Source organism: Bidens hawaiensis, unplaced genomic scaffold (genome assembly GCF_021521415.1).
Source record: "Bidens hawaiensis isolate Kalapana, Puna unplaced genomic scaffold, B.hawaiensis_p1.1 tig00065842_1, whole genome shotgun sequence".
In the NCBI taxonomy this organism is placed as follows: domain Eukaryota; kingdom Viridiplantae; phylum Streptophyta; class Magnoliopsida; order Asterales; family Asteraceae; genus Bidens; species Bidens hawaiensis.
In genome coordinates, this window is record NW_027506585.1 from 60387 (window position 1) to 81731 (window position 21345).

At 38.7% G+C, this 21345-nt stretch overlaps 1 protein-coding gene and 1 pseudogene across 1 annotated transcript; both read left to right on the plus strand.

Annotated features, from left to right (window-relative positions):
* Positions 1–6525: 6525 nt before the first annotated feature.
* Positions 6526–9720, plus strand: LOC143618226 (granule-bound starch synthase 2, chloroplastic/amyloplastic-like). The gene is made up of 7 exons (XM_077090519.1): positions 6526–7063; positions 7189–7666; positions 7781–7845; positions 7979–8056; positions 8149–8259; positions 8368–8586; positions 8663–9720. The coding sequence occupies exons 1-7, from the start codon at positions 6812–6814 to the stop codon at positions 9617–9619; spliced, it is 2160 nt and encodes a 719-aa protein (XP_076946634.1). The 5' UTR covers positions 6526–6811; the 3' UTR covers positions 9620–9720.
* Positions 9721–19030: 9310 nt separating this feature from the next.
* On the plus strand, positions 19031–21264 carry LOC143618228 (cyclic dof factor 1-like; annotated as a pseudogene).
* The last annotated feature ends 81 nt before the right edge of the window (positions 21265–21345 follow it).

Consider the following 21345-nt stretch of genomic DNA (forward strand, 5'->3'; position numbering starts at 1 on the left):
GATGGAGCTAGGATTAGGTTTTCAGTGACGGCGGCGTGATGGTGGAGGTTTGGGAAACGAAGGAAGGGGTGGTGATGTTGTAATGGAGGTGGGTGGATTTTAGGGTTTGTTAGTGAAGGAGATGAAATACAGATGTGAGGTGTATGAGTTAGATAAATCTTTTTACATATTACACAAATAGTCCTTTAAATTGTTAAAGGACTAAAATGCCCTCATGTGCAGGGCACATGAGATAACTTAACTGAGAAAATTAACATTCGTTAGTGTAAAGGACAAAAACCATGGCAAACATCCAAATAAAGGACAAAGAGTGAAACTATTTTTGATAAAGGACCCATTGCATAATCTATGTAATTCAAAAGGACAAAATTTGTAATTTTTTATTTAGAAAATATGTGTATTATACAACTAGGATAGTACCCATGTTACACACGGGTTGAAATTAGATAAGTAAGAAAATGCATATAAACAACCATAAAATGTCATAAATATACAACCATATATCAACATTCGGATAGCCCAACCAAAAAAGTAGAGAATAACATTGTCTACATAAAAAGTTAATAGTTACACAAGCTTAAGTTTCTTATCAAAGTCATGAAAACATTAGATGTGACATTCGTCAATTTTGGGTCACTTTTGTTATGTAAACCCGACCCGTTTGTAACCCGAACATTTCAAATATATAAAATATTAGATCTTGTCATTTAAAATATATAAATATTGTTTTTTTATATTATGCATTGTTTGACCATTTAAACATACCCATTTTTATGCAAACCATAAAATAATCTTTATACCCAACCATTCACTCCTTCCCTATATATACACACCCATCTTCTTCATTTTACTCTTGCTACATCTCCAAAAAAACTCTCTCAAACTCCATAGATTCAAGGTTGTTATTTCTTATGTATTTTTTGAAGTTTTGACTTCTCAAGTCAAACTAACTATAGTCTTTCATTCTAACTTGTTCATCTAACATTACTAACTCTTGAATATGGTGGTACAACATATATATAATACACACCCCTTGTTTCCTTTATTTGTTACTTCACCGACTTTGGTTGGTTAAGTTTCGAATGTCATAAGGCAAGGCTTCATGGAGGACTTCGTGTTCTTGATATATATTTACACACACATAACTTATTATACATATCACTTATGACTAACTTCTAACCCTTTAGTTTGTTCATCTTATTTACAAGTTCCATGGTGTGGGTTTGTATAAGACTAACCTCGGTTTAACCGAAACTAGTCCAAACCGGAAACCGAACTTTTGTTTACTAGTTTTGTTAAAATAGTTGTTTAAACATGTTTATTGCTAGATTTGAGTTTCAAAAATCATTTTTACAAGTTCTTTGATATTAAGCATATGGAATCCATCTATGAACTCGTTGGGAGATGGAAACCGAACTAAACCGAAACTTTTGCTTAAAAGACTTGTAGTTAACTTTTTTTGTTGTAAAATTTAAGTTTTCTTCATTTATAAACCAATATACAAGTTCTATGATATTTGGGCATGTAGAAACCATCTATGAACTATTTGTGAGATGGAGACCGAACTATACCGACTTTTACTCGCTTAAGACACACAAGTGTGTTTTTAGTTATCAAGACTTGTATATTTCTTTAAAAAAAATAGTTTACAAACTGATTTTAATTATTTTTCTTAAGTACTTGGAATAGTTGGATCCAACTTGATCTCATAACATATTTTGGACCGACAAAACCGAACACTCGCTTAACGTGCGTTGTTAGTTCTAAACAATAGATCTACGTACTTGGTTAAGTGTTAGTATGTTTTAATGAGTTATCTCATAACAATTAATATTTTGGAAAGTTGACTTTGGGTTCGACCATTTGTCAAGACCCGAACCGACAACCCGAACACTCGTTAAAAACCCGTTTTAGTATCTTTAGCCTAATGGAACTTGCATTTTAGCATTTTCCCCACCTTATTACTTAACATTGGTTAAGTAAATATTAAGGTTAGATACTTTAACCTGGTTTTGAGCAAACTTACATTTTTTAAAAGGGTTATTATTATAAATTCTTAAATAGTTACATTTTAAACCTTGAACTTTAATTGATTAGTTTTTGCAACAATTATTTTATTTAAAGATATTCAAGACAACCTTTCTAAATCCAAGACTTTCTTTTATTTAGGCTTCATACGTTAAACTCGTCGTTCCGGCAAATCTCCAAATAATCAATCTTTCAAGTTTATTACTTGAATGTGAGTAACTTCATACCCCGTTTTCTATCTTTTATTTTGGGGGTGACATTTCAACTTATCTAAACTAAATGTTTTATACTTGGGGTCTTAAACCACAAACGTTGTTGTATACCTTACTTGAATAATTGCTCGATTTGGTGTTTTATGCTTATTTGACTATGTGTTTATCGCTTTTGGATGGTGGAACTATAAATCCTAGACCATTTGGCAACCCCTCATGGCAAGGTGTCGTTAACGTAATGCAATTAACGATAACTATAAAATCCTAAACTATTTGGCAACCCCTTATAGTTGGGTGTCGCTAACTTGTTAGCGATAACTATTTATCCAAGTTTATAGCTATTATTTATGGTTTTGTATACTAGTTTTGTGGCTTTTCATACTATATATCTATTGTTCAAACTTATGAATTGCTCACCAACCTTTGTGTTGATAAACTTTATTTTATGAAATGTTACATGTTTGCATCTAGGTTGATTATGGAGTTCGGTGAAGAAAACATCAGAAATACTGTTAGGATATTAGCAAAAATGAACAATATTTGATTTGCTATATTTTGTTATATTTTGTTGTATTTGAGTTATGAATATTTGGTTATGTGACATTTTCGATGTTGTGAAATGAAATGAGTTTGTTAAATATTGTCGCTTTAAATAGTGTCATGCGCTTATGAGCAATCGTTGCACCCCGGCATGTTCCGCCGCCTTTGGTCGGGGTGTGACATTAGATATTAACAGTATTATATCAGGATGATCTTGAAAATTTCCGTCCTAAAACAAAATCATCCGGCTTTACAACCTAAAAAAGAAAACAAACAAACCATGGAACGTAATTAAGTATTAAACCAAAATGTTAATGTATATCATAATGACTTTATGTTAACATAAATGTCTATCTACTTATGTTGAACTAAAAAGAAAATGTGAAAATGTAACAATTAGCATATAAATATAGATATTCATAAAATTTTACAAGAAAACATATAAAAAATAATAAAATTTAACATAACTTTATAACCAGAAACAAAACAAATGCATCAAACTGGTCATCAAAAATCAAAGAATATTGAAACTATTATATTAGAGAAACAAACATATTAAATATAACCACTAAAACAAAAAATTAAAAATTCAGATTGCGTTATTAGAAGCTTAATACTAACACAAACTAAACATAAACATAAAAAGAAGATTCCTAAAGAAGATCTAAACATGTGGAAGTTAAATTTACCAACCATCACCTTCAACCAAAATCCACCAAAAAGAAGCAAGCTGCCATCACATCCTGACAAACAAAATAAACGATTATACCAGTTTATTGTATGTTTTTGAAAGTTTGTATTTAAAAAGTAATTTAATAACATAAACAAACAAAACAAAGTAAACAATAAAGTAAAAATTTAGACTTATCAAGTAAATAAGTAACTTATTGAATTTATGTTACCTTAAATTGCATCTTCAGAATCCAAAGAGCTTTCAAGATCATCAAAATTGGATTCATAGTTTTGACACTTTAACAACCATTTAACCTTCTCACTGACTTAATTCTCCAAATCAAAATGTGTCATTTCTTTTCTCACATTAGAAAGCTTCAAGTGATACAAGTCTCTTAAAAGATAAATATCATTGGATTGCAATAGTGATTTAGGCTTAACAGTCTTGTGTTGCCCATTCACATACTTTATAACCACATTATTATGGAAATGATAAAAAAAACCACTCACTAACATTCATCACAGGAAGAACTTCTTGATTATCTTGTTCAATGTTTTCATGTATAACATTCATCAATGCTTTTTCTTCCTCGGTTTGAACTTCTTTGCGAATCCCGGTGGCGTGTATTTGATACTGAAACAAAATACTAAAAGACATAACATATTGAATATTATCCTTGTGGATTAAGGAGAGATCGCTAAGAACAAACTCATATTTATTCAAATCGGTGGAAAATTTCTAGTTAACAATGGTGGCTATGGTTGAATAAATTGAAAAAAAGATTGGTATTGATTGAAGAAGTTATGGTCTGTATGTTGATCTTCCAAATTTTTTTTATTAATCATAATTAGGAACGTCGGTTGTATTGATTCAAGAAGACTCATGATTAACCCTATATTTTTCAGACTATTTATGAACACGAAACCTATTTTTTTTATCTAATAAATTGATAATTTAGATAATGTATATAAAATATATTCGGATATAAAGTATAATGCATAACATGTATAAAAGTTTTAAAACTTAAATTTGTAAAAGATAAAACATATAGAAAAAGATACTATAATGAATGGAAATTTAACATACAAACATATACCTATAGTTAGACAAAATAAAATAATACAATTCTTATATTCAACATAGTTAAAGGTAATTAAAACATACAAACCTACACCCAATCAAAAACTCATAGTAGGTTTCCAAATATTTCCTTATACACAACGTTTTTTGTTTCATTAATCAGTTTGGATTCCTTATCTAATAAAACAATCTTAATACCTTCTCGAGTCTTAAATCTAGACAAAACAACATAAAGCTAGCCATGTGTAAAAGCTGGGTCTTTTAAATATAATCCAACACTCGTTAACGATTGTCCTTGAATGGAAACTGTCTCCTCTTTAACTTGAATTGAAGCTTCTTATCAGATGGTGTAAGACTTATTCTGCTAATTAAAGTATGATATCTGATATTAGTACCAGAAACAACCTTAGCTTCAATGATGCGTTTACCCAAACTAACAACTTGTAGTCGAGTTCCATTGCACAAACCTTTTTTCTAATTAATATTCCTTAGTAACATAATAGGAACTCCAACCTTAAGTAACAAACGATGGTTTGGCAATCCAGACATCTTTATACCATTAAGAAAATCAGGAGAGTACAACGTGGGATCAAAATCCTATGATACACTTTCAACCTCATCGATACTATCTGAACTTAAGTATTCCATTTCTTGACCTAGAAAATATGCTAACATACAATCATTAATCTCTTGAACCACCTCATTTAAGGGATTCCATCGCCCAGATAGTACCCATTATCGTAGAAATTATCATTAGTCCAAAACAAAGCGACGAGAATGGTACCAGAGATGTAACTCTCCATCACATGCGACAGTTCGAAGAAGGTTATGTCATTGTCGGAACCGGTAACACCAAATAACGTCGACCAAATCCAAATGTTGTATGAAACAATCGCTTGAAGGCTGACCGTTGGTCCCTTTTGGTCACCTCGTGTGTATTAACCTCGCCATGCAGTTGGACAATTAGCTCATTACCAATGCATACATTAATTTACACTCCCGATCATATCGGGTAAACCATGCACCCTTGCATGCGCCTCGTAAAGATGTCGTAGATGGTTTCTGTTGGGTCCTCTTAAATAATGTGGTCAATATAGTTTTAATATTCCTAAATTTAGTAATAAATTAAAAACAATTTATAAAATAATAAATTAAAAACAAATTATAAAGTAAACAAGCGATATAATTATTTAAAAAAAATGAAATGTACAGTTACAAAAATACTCCAAGGTGTCTCGAGTTGTTTTATCGACCATCTTTAAATACTCGTCGTTGATGTCGGACGTGTTTCCGTAGGCGAGCACGCGTATGGCTGACGTAACCTTCTGAATAGCTGTGAGTCCTAACGTCCCTCGACCGTCCGGCTTTTGCCTAAAGTAATCAAACTCACGCCCCAAATCTTTAGTAATGCGCATAAATAAATTTTTAGATGTCCGATAGCGACGCCTAAAAGTCTTCGGGTTCTTGTATCTCGGTGATTGGTTGAAGTAATCCGCCATCAAACGATCGTTGGCGCAAATACGGTCTCGATCGATACATGCTTTTTTTGAAACCGGGGTGGAGGGGAGCTAATAGAATTCATATAAGTTGTCGCGAGCACAATCACACTCGTAACCACCTCTTCCTCCGCATCGTCATCGCCTTGTTGGTCGGGCCCGAAAAATTGGTAGTATATAGAAGTGAGAGAATCCATATATTAGGTTTTGTAGAGAATTTGGTGTGAGAAATATAAAGTTTAAGAAAGAAAGGTTTATAAATTGGTGAGTTTTAATTGGGGATGAAGATAATTATATAGAACAAAAATTGTTTTTTTTTAAAACGGTCACATGACCGTTAAAAACGGTCAAAAGTTTTAAAACTTGTGTCATTAACGCGTTGTGTATAAAACGCTACGGCCAAAAGGCCTAGCCAAAAAAAACCGGGGGGGGGGGGGGATTGCGCCCCCGACGTTTTAGCCTCAAAACGCCATAAAAATTGCAACTTGTGGCTCTAATTTTGAAGTGTCTAGCTTTTGCTTGCTCTTTCATAAAAATAAATAAACAAATGTTTTATTGGTTTTTAAATCTTAAAAAAGAACATAAAAGTTTTGAATTTTAATTTCTGAAAAAGTAATAAAACTTTGTACCAAACCCCTACTTTGTACGCATCCCATCCCAGCGGTGGTCCAGTCTTTTGCCACCACCAGCCATTTTAACCAGATCAACTCCTGTTTAACCAATCCCTCAAATTTCTTCGTTTCTACCTCACACGCATTTCGTCGAACACCTTGTAGGCAGCCATGCTTGCTTTCACATTCGCCAACGATTACACTGCTAATGACACCAACACTCTTCTTTTCAACAACCACCTTCCTCCCAAAATCCCTTTGGTCACTAATTACCGACCAGTATGTATCAATAATAATATTATTACCGGTGGTACCAGAGTATGGAGAGTTAAAGCAACCGGAGGCGATGCGGATGAGGCTCTTGAAGCTGTAATTGAGAAATCTAAATCGCTTTTGGCTAAACAAAGAGCCTTACTTCAACAGGTAAGATAAGATATAATTATTGTAATTAATAAGTATGATAATTATGTTATTATTTAGATATACAATTAAGAATTAGGGAAAATTTTAATAGGATTAAAAAGTGATTATTTTTTATTGAAATGTAGATAGCTGAAAGAAGGGAAATAATTACATCAATAAACAATGCCACAATTAGTTCCGACGAAGAGGAAGTAGATTCCGAAGAGGACGAAAGATTCGTGTTGGAACCGGATGATGATCCATCTAGTAGCATTGTTGAGCCGGTTGGATCGTCGTTACCGGATGAACTGCTTGTGTCGGATAATAAGTATAATGTTGATGATGTAAAGTTTCCTTCGAAAAGTTATTTGGATAGTGATTCCAAGAGCAAGATTCATGGGACGGTTTCGGAGAAAGCTACGACATATGAGTTACCGCCTTTTGTTTCTGAAATTGCAACTACGTGCACAAGTTCGAAAGAAACGGTTGAATCACCTTTGCAGCTTGTGACAGATGATGCAGATGTTAAAATAGACGAAGATGTTAACTCGCCTCCTTTAGCCGGGCCCAATGTAATGAATGTTATATTGGTTGCTGCAGAATGTGCTCCTTGGTCTAAAACAGGTTCCAAATATATATAATATATCCTTTAAAGTTCAATGATATCGTATTTATCCGTTCATAGTAAATAAAATAAGTTAGTTTGAACTGTTAAAAGTATTAAACATTTATTTATAGGCGGGCTTGGTGATGTGGCTGGAGCTTTACCAAAGGCTTTGGCAAAGCGTGGGCACCAAGTAATGGTTGGTTTTCTCTATTACAAGACTGTTTTAGTGTTTTATATATTAATCGAATCTATCTTCCTTAATTATTAGTTACTAATATTCTAATAGTATATACCAATGTGTTTATATGTTTGCTTTCACAAACATTAAGGTAGTGGCACCTCGTTATGAAAATTATGCTGAACCTCAAGATACCGGAATTAGGAAAAGGTATATGGTAAACGGACAGGTATATTACATTTTTAGCCCCCCACATTTGTCTTCAGTCTAGTTTATAATGCTGCGAATTGGTAATAATAATAATACGATGTAAAATTTCAGGATATGGAGGCACATTACTTTCAAGCCTATATAGACGGTGTCGATTATGTTTTCATTGAAAATCACATATTCCATAACTTGGGCAGTAACATATATACAGGAAACCGCACGGTAAGATTATTTCCCGGCTATAAACATACAACCACTAATTAGCTCCTAAACTGCAATAAAAATACTATTAATCATTTTAAATTGTTAATCTTGCGCTCATTTTTGCAGGATATTCTACGCCGCATGGTTTTATTCTGCAAAGCAGCTATTGAGGTTCCATGGCATGTTCCGTGTGGGGGCCATCCTTACGGAGACGGAAATTTGGTTTTCATAGCAAATGATTGGCATACTGCTTTATTGCCTGTTTACCTTAAAGCATATTATCATGAACATGGATTAATGGAATACACAAGATCCATCCTTGTGATTCATAACATTGCTCATCAGGTTCGTCAGTTTTCCAGTAGCGCATATTCACAGTTACGTTTTTATTACACATTTCTTATATTGAACTCGGTTTCAGGGCCGTGGTCCGTTGGATGATTTTGCTTATGTGGATCTACCGCCACACTACTTGGATCTTTTCAAAATGTATGATCCGGTAGGGGGTGAACACTTCAACATCTTTGCAGCGGGAATTAAGACCGCGTACCAAATAGTTACAGTAAGCCATGGTTACGCATGGGAGCTGAAGACCACCGAGGGCGGTTACGGTCTACATGGGATAATTCAAGAAAGTGATTGGAAATTAAAGGGCATTGTCAATGGAATTGATAAAAAAGAATGGAATCCCATGTTAGATATCCACTTAACCTCAGACGGATACACTAATTACAGTTTAGAGACGCTTAACACCGGAAAACCGCAATGCAAAGGGGCACTTCAGAAAGAACTGGGCTTACCAGTTCGGGCCGACGTCCCGTTACTTGGGTTCATTGGAAGACTTGATAACCAAAAAGGTGTTGATTTGATATGCGAGGCGATTCCTTGGATGGTTGACCAGGATGTGCAACTGGTTATGTTGGGAACGGGTCAACCCGAGCTTGAACAAATGTTAAGAGAAATGGAGAATCGGTACCGTGAAAAAGTCAGAGGGTGGGTCGGGTTTTCAGTCAAAATGGCTCACCGGATAACGGCTGGAGCTGATGTGTTGCTGATGCCGTCAAAGTTCGAGCCGTGTGGGCTTAACCAGCTGTATGCGATGTCTTATGGGACCGTGCCGGTTGTACATGCGGTGGGTGGGTTGAAAGATACGGTTCAACCGTTTGATCCGTATAATGAGTCGGGGTTAGGTTGGACGTTTCATCGAGCGGAGAGCGGGCAGCTGATTCACGCACTCGGGAACTGTTTGTTGACTTATCGGGAGTATAAATCGAGCTGGGAGGGGATTCAGAGAAGGGGGATGATGCAGGATTTGAGCTGGGATAATGCAGCTCATCAGTATGAAGAAGTTCTTGTTACTGCTAAATATCAATGGTGAAGTTTTGAGGCTTTTATAGTTTTATGCTTCAAAACTGTAGTTATTATAAAACATGATATTACAATGCTTTGAATAATATTTTTTGTTTTTTTAATAGCATTTTAGAAAATGGAATTTCATTGTTTTGTACTTTAATTAGTTATTTAATAACGTTTTTTTAAAAATATGCATAAAAAAAACACTAGTAATTAAATATACGTGGTAATATAAAATAAATCCTAATTAGAAACAAACAAGCTGGAATAGCTCAGTTGGTTAGAGCTTGTGGCTGTTAACTACAAGGTCGGAGGTTCAAGCGCTCCTTCTAGCGAATAGTTTTTATTATTTCACAAAAATCATTATTTATTTTCCACTAGAAAACTAGACACTAGCACTATACTAGTATTTGCAAAAATTTTAGTCAACTCTTATAAAAATCAAAATTCTTTTACGGCATAAAAACCAAATAACTATATCTATGAATCTATCTACTATATTTAAAATGTTTTTGAAGAAACGTGGATCGACTCACTGGTAGACGATCTACTTTCCTCGGGTGTGATTATGCTATTTCACCGATGGTTTCTCTTGGATCTGGGTTCTTTCACCTACAAAATGAACAGCACCGTCAACTTACCCCTCAGAAAGGGACAGAGGGGTCCTCTTTGGGGTAACCCTCCGGTGTGAGAATAAGTATTTGTGGGAGAAGATAATAATATCAGAGTAAGGAAATCTGGAGAGTATTGCTTAATAGCTGAATACTCTGTAATTGGATGTGATTGTGTATGTTACTGGCTGTAACTGTCTGATTGAATGTAATTGAATATGATTGAATGTGATTAAGTGTGTTCTCCTTGTGGAGTTGATGCTGTATTTATAGTGCTAGGGTTTCCACTGATTGGGCTCAGCCTTGTTGGCCTCCTCCAATTGCTCTGCGCCACGTGTCCTCTGGGACACCTGGTGCTTTCTCATTGGTTATAATCACGTGGTAGCACATGGGTTATGCTGAGTTGTCCACCTTTCATTTGGCAGCTGTCAACATCAGCATATTCTTATTCCTTAAAAAGATACCTTCTGGAAGGTTGTCTGACGTGCACAATCAAGGTTGCCCTAATCCTGATTTGGATAAGGGCGAGGTTGATTATGTGCATGTATGATATGCGCCTATCCTGAGGATGCGCGAGGTCTTCTCTTTATTCTCACGCGCAGATGTTTCATGCGCAGATGTGATATGCACAAGCATGTGATATGCGCCGCGCGCTGATGCGCCACGCGCATATGTGATATGCGTGAGCATATGTGATGCGTGAGCATATGTGATGCCTGGGCATCTGTGGTGCCTGGGCATATGATGCCTGAGCATGTGTGGTGCCTGGGCATATGATGCCTGAGCATGTGATATGCGCCATGCGCATAGGTTTTGGCTTTGTGCCTTCATAATATCTTGATTTCAAGCCTCTTGTCTATATCTTGTGGGTTGACCCGCCTTGCTCGGTGTTGAGGCGGGTACATACCTCTTCAAGCCCCCCCCAGTCTAATGTGTGTCTTGTCTCGCGCGAGCGAGGCAAGATAGATATTAGACTTAACAGTTTGTTCTTTTAGTAGGGGTTTGTCTTTTTCTTCTTATTATTCACCGTTGCGCGAAATTCTATCCTTTTGGTTGCAAACGAATCGTCCCTGTACGTGGTTGGTTGTTGCTGACGTGGGTCAGTGATGGAGACGTGTCAGACCTTTCGTGTGCTCGAGGTGCTACAGTTGCCTTTCGTGTCCCCTCACATGCTGTCAGGGACACGTGTCGCGCTCGCGTTGGTCCGTTCCTGCGAGTGGTGGCGCGTGAACTCTGGCAGCAGCCGTATAGTTTCCTTTCATGTCCCCTCACACAGTGTCAGGGACACGTGTCGCGCTCGCATTGGCTTAAACCTGCGAGTGGGGGCGCGTGAAGTCCGTTCAGCACCAAAATTTCTCTCTCCTGGGCCTATAAAAGCCAGCCCTTAGAGTTTTTTTATACTTCATCTTCTTGTTTATTATTCAGAGCTCTTTTCTTTCCTTCCTTGTCTTCTGATTACCTTTGTTCTGCTTCCAAATATCTGTTCTTCAGAAGCAACCTTTGTTCGTTGTCACAGTTGTATGTCTGATAGCTCAGACAACACAACCTCCCCCATCCATTGCCGTAGAAAATCGTTAGTAATGTCTACATTGAAGAAGACCGGCAAGGGGAAGAAGGCTGCTGAGGGCTCATCGGAGGAGGTAGGGAGGACCAAGGCCGTGAAGAGGTGGAATGAAATCCCCTGCAAATTGAGGCAGGCCGATCTTGACAGCCTCATCGCCTCTCAGGGTTTTCCCCCTCTGTTTGGCTGCATGTTGCCTGTGGCCGGGCAAACGGCGGCGGACCCGCCCACCGGCTATATATCCCTTTATAGCCACTTTTTCACCCACTGCAACCTTCGTCTCCCGATGACAAGGTTTGTGGGTGCGCTGCTTAAGTTTTATGGGATTCATATATCCCAAGTCCATCCGTTTGGACTTGTGCGCATGACTCACTTTGAGTTCATGTGCAAATCCCAGCGCGAGGAGCCCACACCTCGGCGCTTTCAGTTTTTTTACAAGCCCAAGATCCAAGATTCTTGGTTCTCATTTATTCCTCGCAGTCAGAAGGTGAAGTGCTCCACCGTTTCATTCAAGAGCCTTCATGACTGGTCTGAGAGGTTTTTCTATATAAGGGCTGGTGTGATCCCCATCCGCATGACCATGCGCGCGATTTCTTCTGCGCCTGCGGATGTGGGTGTCCTCAAGAACCCAACTGGCGCCTGGGTTAAAAAGTTGACCGCTGAACCATCCCCCGCCAAGAACATTTGTGAGGAGGCGCTGGTGGGGGTTGGTATGAGCAGGAGGTGGGCGGACAGCGCGACTGAGCCCGTTATCCAAGTGGACGGCTTGTGTAAGTTAATCTCATTGCTTTACTTCTGCGCGAATATAATTCTTTTTTGCTGATATCATTTGACTTGTTTTGTGCAGTCACCAAGGAGTATATCCACGCCGCATATGATGAGCATATGGAGGGTGGCTCCGTCGCGCTCGGCGCTGGCGAGGTTGGTTTCCCCGATCGCTTTGATGACATGTTCATCCCTGTTGATCTAGGATTTGTCTTCAACAGCGATGCGCCTGGTAAGCCTTTGTACTTATGCATTTTCCTTTATAATACCAAATTTTGCTAACACTTCTGTTGCGTGTATTGTAGATGCGCTCGAAAACTACGAGCTGGAGCTCGCGGAAGAGGAGGAGGAGGAGGAGGAGGCGCCCCAACTAAAGCGTAAAGCTAAGGGGAAAACTGGCGCGGGGGCCAGTAAGAAACAGAAGAAAGATGTTGCCCCTGCTGTCAGGATCCTCCTACTCAGGCGGGGGGATTTGGGAAAACCCAGGAGTTTACCACCAAGGTTTCCTTGGCTTCCCTGCCTCAAAAGGTGGGCAGACCTCCTGTCCACTTGAGGTATAGTGGCGCTCCCTCCTCCCTTCGCGCGGCGGAAAAGGGAAGCGGTGTTGCGCCTTCGACAGGTATACTTTGCTTATCCTTTGTCTCTATAAGCGCTATTCTGATAGAATCACTAATTAATCTTTGCTCACTCAAATGTTTGTAGAGCCGGCGACAGCGCAACAAGATGCCGAGGCTGCGCCGGAGGTTGCTTCGAAGTCCCCTGTTTTACCCTCAAAGAAGGGTAGAATGGACTTCATAGCGATGTTTGCTTCGCGAACGGAGTTGCGCCAAGGTACGTATTGCGCTCTTTTTTTTTCTGACTTTCTTTTAGATTTAGTCATGAACCATTTCTTTTTGTTGATTTTTTCATAGAAGCCGTAGCTGGCGTACAAGCTGCTGGTGGCACTCCTGGCGCCGGTGCCAGCGCCGTTGGCTCTGCTCCTGCTCCTGCAAGCGATGAATCTCCCCTCATTGGGATTACTAAGGAGCAGGAGGCCGTTTTGCGCGCCGACCTGGCGGCGTCGAGACCTCCTTCACCTCCTCCTGCGCACAGCCCTCCTTGCGAGACCGATTTTGGCTCTAGGTCGCAGGAGAAAATGCCTGTTTCCGAGGAGGAAGAGGAGTTTGAAGTTGAAGACTCCGACCGCGGTCGCGCCAGTCCTGCAGCGCCACGAGGCTTCGCGGCGGAGCCTTCTCGTGGGGCTGGCGCTGACTTTTCTGCTTCATCCCCGCAGGTATAGGTTCTTTTTTGCTCTGCTGCGCGGACTTCCATCTTAATGTGTTGACTTAGATAATTACTTTGTTTTTGCAGGAAGCCGATCACATTTACCGCCCGAGATGGACTATTACTAAAGACAGCACATTTCAGTCCATGGGTGTGTGTGCGGAATTCTGGGCTCATGCTGTGCCTCCATCTGAAGGAGGTTCCAGGAGGACCGCGCTCGCGACGACCTGCTCAACGATCATATGTTTGCTGGGTCAGCCTTCTTTGCTGCCTCCCAAGAGCTTCGCTCTGATTACGTAAAAGTACGTGATGCTCTTGCGGAAGCCAAGCAAGAGGCTAAGGTGTCTGCTTGGCATCTTTCTGATGCTCGCGAGAGAGCTGAGAAGCTCCAAGCAGAGCTCAGTGAGAACAGAGCAAGTGCCAACAGCGCCTTCGTGAAGCGCGGTCATGAGCTTCAGGCTGCGCGGGAGAAGCTGCAGGCGGCGGAGGCGGACGCGGCCAAGTTTGCGCGCAGAGCGCGCGACTTGGAGCTGGAGGCGGAGGCGCGTGACCAAGCTCTTGTCCAGTCTATCACTGAAAAATCATCACTGGAGAGTGAGGTTGCGCGCCTGAAGAAGGAGCTGGCGGCCGCGCAGGCCGATAAAGATGAGGCCTTGGCGACGGCAGCGTCTAGCCAGGAAGCACTTGATGCTGCGCGGGCGGAAAAAGAAGAAACCTTGGCGGCAGCAGCGTCCGACAAAGAGGAGCTGAAAAAGACTAAGGAAACTGTTGAGTTATTAAACTCTCAGGTTCCTGCCCTCGAGACGTCTGTTGCTGGCCTCGCGCAGGATCGCCAATGGCTAATCTCACAGGGCATGACTCGTGCGCCAATGAAGAAACGTGGATCGACTCACTGGTAGACGATCTACTTTCCTCGGGTGTGATTATGCTATTTCACCGATGGTTTCTCTTGGATCTGGGTTCTTCCACCTACAAAATGAACAGCACCGTCAACTTACCCCTCAGAAAAGGACAGAGGGGTCCTCTTTGGGGTAACCCTCCGGTGTGAGAATAAGTATTTGTGGGAGAAGATAACAATATCAGAGTAAGGAAATCTGGAGAGTATTGCTTAATAGCTGAATACTCTGTAATTGGATGTGATTGTGTATGTTACTGGCTGTAACTGTCTGATTGAATGTAATTGAATATGATTGAATGTGATTAAGTGTGTTCTCCTTGTGGAGTTGATGCTGTATTTATAGTGCTAGGGTTTCCACTGATTGGGCTCAGCCTTGTTGGCCTCCTCCAATTGCTCTGCGCCACGTGTCCTCTGGGACACCTGGTGCTTTCTCATTGGTTATAATCACGTGGTAGCACATGGGTTATGCTGAGTTGTCCACCTTTCATTTGGCAGCTGTCAACATCAGCATATTCTTATTCCTTAAAAGATACCTTCTGGAAGGTTGTCTGACGTGCACAATCAAGGTTGCCCTAATCCTGATTTGGATAAGGGCGAGGTTGATTATGTGCATGTATGATATGCGCCTATCCTGAGGATGCGCGAGGTCTTCTCTTTATTCTCACGCGCAGATGTTTCATGCGTAGATGTGATATGCACAAGCATGTGATATGCGCCGCGCGCTGATGCGCCACGCGCATATGTGATATGCGTGAGCATATGTGATGCATGAGCATATGTGATGCCTGGGCATCTGTGGTGCCTGGGCATCTGTGGTGCCTGGGCATATGATGCCTGAGCATGTGTGGTGCCTGGGCATATGATGCCTGAGCATGTGATATGCGCCATGCGCATAGGTTTTGGCTTTGTGCCTTCATAATGTCTTGATTTCAAGCCTCTTGTCTATATCTTGTGGGTTGACCCGCCTTGCTCGGTGTTGAGGCGGGTACATACCTCTTCAGTTTTTTTTCTAAATAAAATAAAACGTTCTTATATTTAGTTGAGCTACAACACATTTGTACTATTATAGATACATGTGAGAAAATTACGGACCTAGAACATTTTGATTGTAATCGCTTAGGTGAATACTTTAACGTATTAAATTTCTGTAGGCCTTGACCCGAATCAGTTTAACCGTGCGTCGCACTTGAAAACATAAACCGAGGTTCAAACCAGCTTTAAAACTAGCATCATACTTGTGTTTGTTAAAATTTTAGTCAACTCTTACAAAAACTAAATATCTTTTTTTTAGAAAATCATAAAAGCTAATTATCTATTTACTATATATATAATACTTGTCTTTGATTTTAAAACGTATATTCAGTCGATCTATAACACATTTATGCAAGAAAATTACGACGTTTAAGAAGAAAAAAGTTTAGAATATTATGAGTGTAATCGCTTAGGTGAATCCTTTTTAACATTTTATATTAAATTTCTCTAGGCCACCTAGATCATTTTAACCGAGCTTCACACTTGAAAACATGAGGTTCGAACCAGCTTTGAACAGCACAAATTGATACTGGTTTTAGTCAGACATACGGATTGCTAAAATGGGCGTATGGAGTATGAGGCAGATATCGTACGGATTATTGGGAAAGGGAAAGTATACTACAAAAGGTACAAAAGGTACTTTTATGGGAGACCAAGAAAGGCAACAATGCGTGGCATCCTGCAACTTGGATTCTAGATTTCAAATCCGTATAAAGACAGATAGACAATAGATCTCACTGCCCCTAGTTTTGATTTACAAACATCCTCAACAAGTTCTTGTATATTGCCAAAACGCCCCTAACTTTACCAACAACTTTGAGCCCACCATAAACTCACATCAACAATATAATAATGTATTGAAAAACAATTAGTGAACACATATTTAAACCGATTTGATATATTATCTTATCTTGTTTAAAAAGCTTGACAAGGTGAGGAAACATTACCCATTTCTACACGTATGTTGATGTGACTTGTGAGTTTGCAAACTGTAAAGTTTGTATACATGATTAGTTTGAGATCGACTTTTTGAATTGAGTTGAAGTTATATGAATTCGAGCATAACAATAAGATTGCCGAATAAAAAAAGTCTGATCTTCACTTATCAAACTCGAGTTGATTATGAGCCTAAACGTCGCCATTACTCATATCATTTTGTTCAACTTTTAAACTTATATTTAAATGACAGTTTTTAATATATGTAAAACTACAATAAAAATAAGGTAATAATAAATAACAAATAAATTGAACTTGAGCTTTAGAAATAGAGCACAAAACAAGTTAAACTTGAGCTTGAACTATGTGTAGTGGATGGCTACAAAATGAGGGGGGGGGGGGGGGTTGACACGTGGCGCCACGTTAGCAAATGGACGATTTTCATTTTAAAGGTATAGTGTTATTGTCACCCCCTTTTTAATTTTTTATTATTATTTTCAAACCCACACCAGCGACAAATCTATATTGCCCGAATATTGCCTGGGTGGGAGGGGGGCGTGTTATAGCCCCTTGTCACCCAAAAATTCACCATCTTGTCGCCTACTATACATACATTATAGGTTAAATAAGTCAAGCTCAAGTTTGAGTTTTCAAAAGTTAAATTAGTTGAATTTAAGCTCTCATAAGTTATAAGTTATAAGTTAAATGAGTAGAGAGTAGCTTGACTTTGACGTGTTTAAACCCCTAGTGATGAACAGGTGGAAGAAAAAGGCTTCACAGTGAAGCAAACTTGCAATTTCATCCACAAATATTAAAACCATAGAAAAATAAAAATAAAAAGGCAGGGTAAATTTTGGAAAAAGGAAAAAGAACAGGGGCAGCAACATAAAAAAATAGTTAATTTTTTGTATGGAGATAAAAAGTGCGCTTACTTTATTGAAAAGCAATGGTGGGTGGAACAAGAAAGTTTTTATGAAAAGGATTGTGCCTAATTTTACCTCCTGATATTTAGCTTATTGACATGCTGCCCCTTTTTATTATAGAAATACTACATTATGTCCTCTTGTTTTATTCTGACAAATAACTTCAAATATAACTAATTTTTTTTAATCAAATAGCACGTTTTATTTCTATGTAAAATTATTTTTAAATATATTTTACCCCGGTTAATGACATGTTTAAAATAATAATAATAAAAAAAATGAATATATTGAACTTGATTTTAAAAAATCGCTTATGCTTCACTGCCATTCGCAAAAGAATTGTTTTGATATTATATTTCTACTTACGGTGAACGTTTATTATAACATATCGAGATGGTTATAATTCAATTTTTATATAAGAAATTAAAAAAAGAGAAAAAAATAAAATATTTTAAACCTCCGGTATGGTTTTATAAATCCATAGGGCATTAGTAGTTGGAAACATCCAAGACGTGGGGGGCATTTGGCTGAAGCTACATCGCTACGGAAGGGAGCATGGAGGCGCGCAGGGTGGATGCGTGTTTCCAAGCATGGCGTTTTGGGGTGGTGTGTTGCTCATCTCCACACGCCTTGGCTATGTTGTGGCCTAAAGCTTTTGAATCTAACTACACATGTTCTTAAAAAGTTAAAAACATACCAAAATAGAGGTATATGTTGGCAACCTTAAAGTTTTCTCATTATAAACCAACATACATATGAGCCTTAGAATTATTTGGATGATAGAATAAAATAAATTAATTAATTTCATTAAATCATTTACGATTAGTTATTTCAAAATTTTGTGTTTAGCGAGTTTTAAAAAACCAATATGATCAATCGGTCAAAAAACTATTTGAACAACCAGAAATAGAGAATTGTCTCCAACTTTTTCTCTAGTTTTGGGAAAAACCCAGCCACCCGAAGACTCACGGTGATAATACCCGGACGTCCTCAGGATCGAACCAGAGATCATAAAGATTGTGACCTTTCATTGAGTCACGCATGCCCTCAAAGTGTTGTAAGTGGGAATCAAACATGGATCTCTATCGAAAAACCCAAGTTTCCTATCACTACACCATGTTGGAAATGACAAAATGGGTCAATAAACTAACCAATTTAATGACCGATCCAATTATGAAAACAACTAGAACCATGAAATAAAATAGAGCTTAGAAGGAAGTAAAATGAAACAAAGTAAAAGAAAAGGAATAAGCTGAGTCAGCAATAGAAAAAAGAAAAAGAAAAACCTGAGTAGTATCAAAAAGAAGGATGAGAGAGAGTTAGAAGAGAGAGAAGATATCAGCAGCCACATACATAACTTGTGGCTCTCATTTCTTCTTCTTTTGCTAAGGTGGCTCTGTACGATCATTACCAAAACCAAAACACCCGACCTCTTCGTCACTTTAATCCAATCCTATTCAATTCAACCGCTAATTTCTGCCGTAAATGTCGGACCCTGCTATTAAGCTCTTTGGTAAGACCATTCAGCTGTCGGAATCGGAGACTTTGACTGACGTAGTTGTTGTTATTCATGATACTGAATCTAATCATGACGGCAACGCCGTTAAGGTTGAAGACCAGTTGTATTCGTCTACTTCTTCGTCGTCTGAGGCTGAATCTTCTAAAGGAAATAAGGAACAACGTGATTCAGATGCGAATGATAATAAGGTAATTATTTATTCATTTTGTTCTGTTTTTGTACGGTTTTATTAATATGTTATTATTAATAGATCTTTATTTCATAAATTGTTTGATCATGATTTTGACTTCCAACAAAAAAAACTTGTTAGGGTTTAACTATGATAGAATATAAAGTAGAGTCATTTTTAAAGAAGAATGTTTATTAACTTTTGTTTATCGAAATGAATACATATACATTAAATAAAAAACATTCCATTTCAAATAAAAGGATCCAATTACAATAAAAGGATCCATTTCAAATGGGGATTTTTAATTTTTTGAAATTAGAAGCATAAATTTAAGACACTATATATGGGCCTAAACTAAGTAAGAGGCTAGAACCACAAGATTCGCCTTGTCAAGACCTTTTCGATGACTGCTTATGGGCCTCTTAATTCCACTCGTAGCCTAAGTTATGCTCTTTTTAAGTTTAGGCCCTTTCGGCTCTGTTTTCCGTTATCGAGCTGATTTATATTATAGTTTGCTAACTCTTGGATCAATTTATTATCATTTTTGTTGATTTTGATTGAATTGTCTTGTTAATTACATTATACTCAATGTTTATTGATTATATTGTTTTGGTTAATCAAAATTTGGATCTCTAATTTAATCTTGAGGTGAATGAAGGACCAAGCTGAAGAGAAATCCATTAATAAAGAAGAGGATAGAACCAATTCAACAGTTTCTGAAAACGAAAACTCGAAAACACCTTCGGCTGAAGCATCAAGATCAGAAGATGAACAAAGTGAACAGCAGAAGACCTTAAAAAAACCAGACAAAATACTTCCGTGTCCTCGTTGTAACAGCATGGACACCAAATTCTGTTACTACAACAATTACAATGTGAATCAACCGCGACACTTCTGCAAAAACTGTCAGAGATACTGGACCGCTGGTGGGACAATGAGGAATGTTCCTGTGGGTGCAGGACGCCGTAAGAATAAAACTTCACCCTCTCAGTACCGTCAAATAACCATCACTGAAACTCTCCCTGGTGATCTGAACCACACAGTCCTTAAACCGAACGGCATGGTCCTTACATTCGGTTCAGACGCGCCTCTGTGTGAATCCGTTGCTTCTGGTTTGAAAATTGCAGATAAAACAATGAGACAGGATAGTTTCCATAAGCCAGAAGAATTAAAAATCCCGGGTAATTCAAGTAATGATGACAACACAAATAACGGGTTGTCACCTCAGGTGCCCTCTTATCCTGGTGCACATGGCCGTACCCGTGGACACCACAAATGGGCCCGGCTTTCTTTCCATCGGGGTATCCTATGCCAATGTACCCTGCAGCACCGTATTGGGGTTGTGCTATGCCTGGGCCGGGCCCGTGGAATTTGCAGTGGGTTCCCGCTCCGGCAAATTACCATCCTCTCTCTCCGTCTACCTACACCGAGTCAGCTTCTGGCCCCATTTCCCCGACTTTGGGAAAACATTCACGGGCTGAGAACGGAGAAGAGGAGATGACAAAAGAAGATGACACCGAAAAGAACCTTTGGGTTCCGAAGACGTTGCGGATTGATGATCCAGATGAAGCTGCTAAAAGCTCGATATGGGCGACATTGGGGATAATAAACGACAGAGCAGTTGGTGGGAACGGGGGAGGTATGTTTAAGGCGTTTCAGTCTAAAGGTGAAGATAAAGAGCACATGAAAGAGGCGTCTCCTGCGCTTCAAGCGAACCCTGCAGCGTTATCTCGGTCCCTTAATTTCCAGGAGAGCTCATAAGTTTGTGGCAATGGGTATGTGTTGCATGGAGATGTGCTTCAGTGACATGCAAATAGGAATGGGAAGAAAGGTAACTTGATTCCATCCATTGTTCAAAAAGAGTGAGAGAGAGTGTATTTTGAATTTGATAGTATTTTTGTGTATGTTGTACATATTTATATGATATATGTGGAATAGTGAACAAGGTAGAACATAGTGCTTATGTGTAGTTAAATAAGTTTAGATTCCAAATTTCACAAACGATAATCGTTAATCTTATGCTAGAAATGGAACGAATTTCAATTCTTGGTCGTTAAAGGTTTTGATTTGCTTG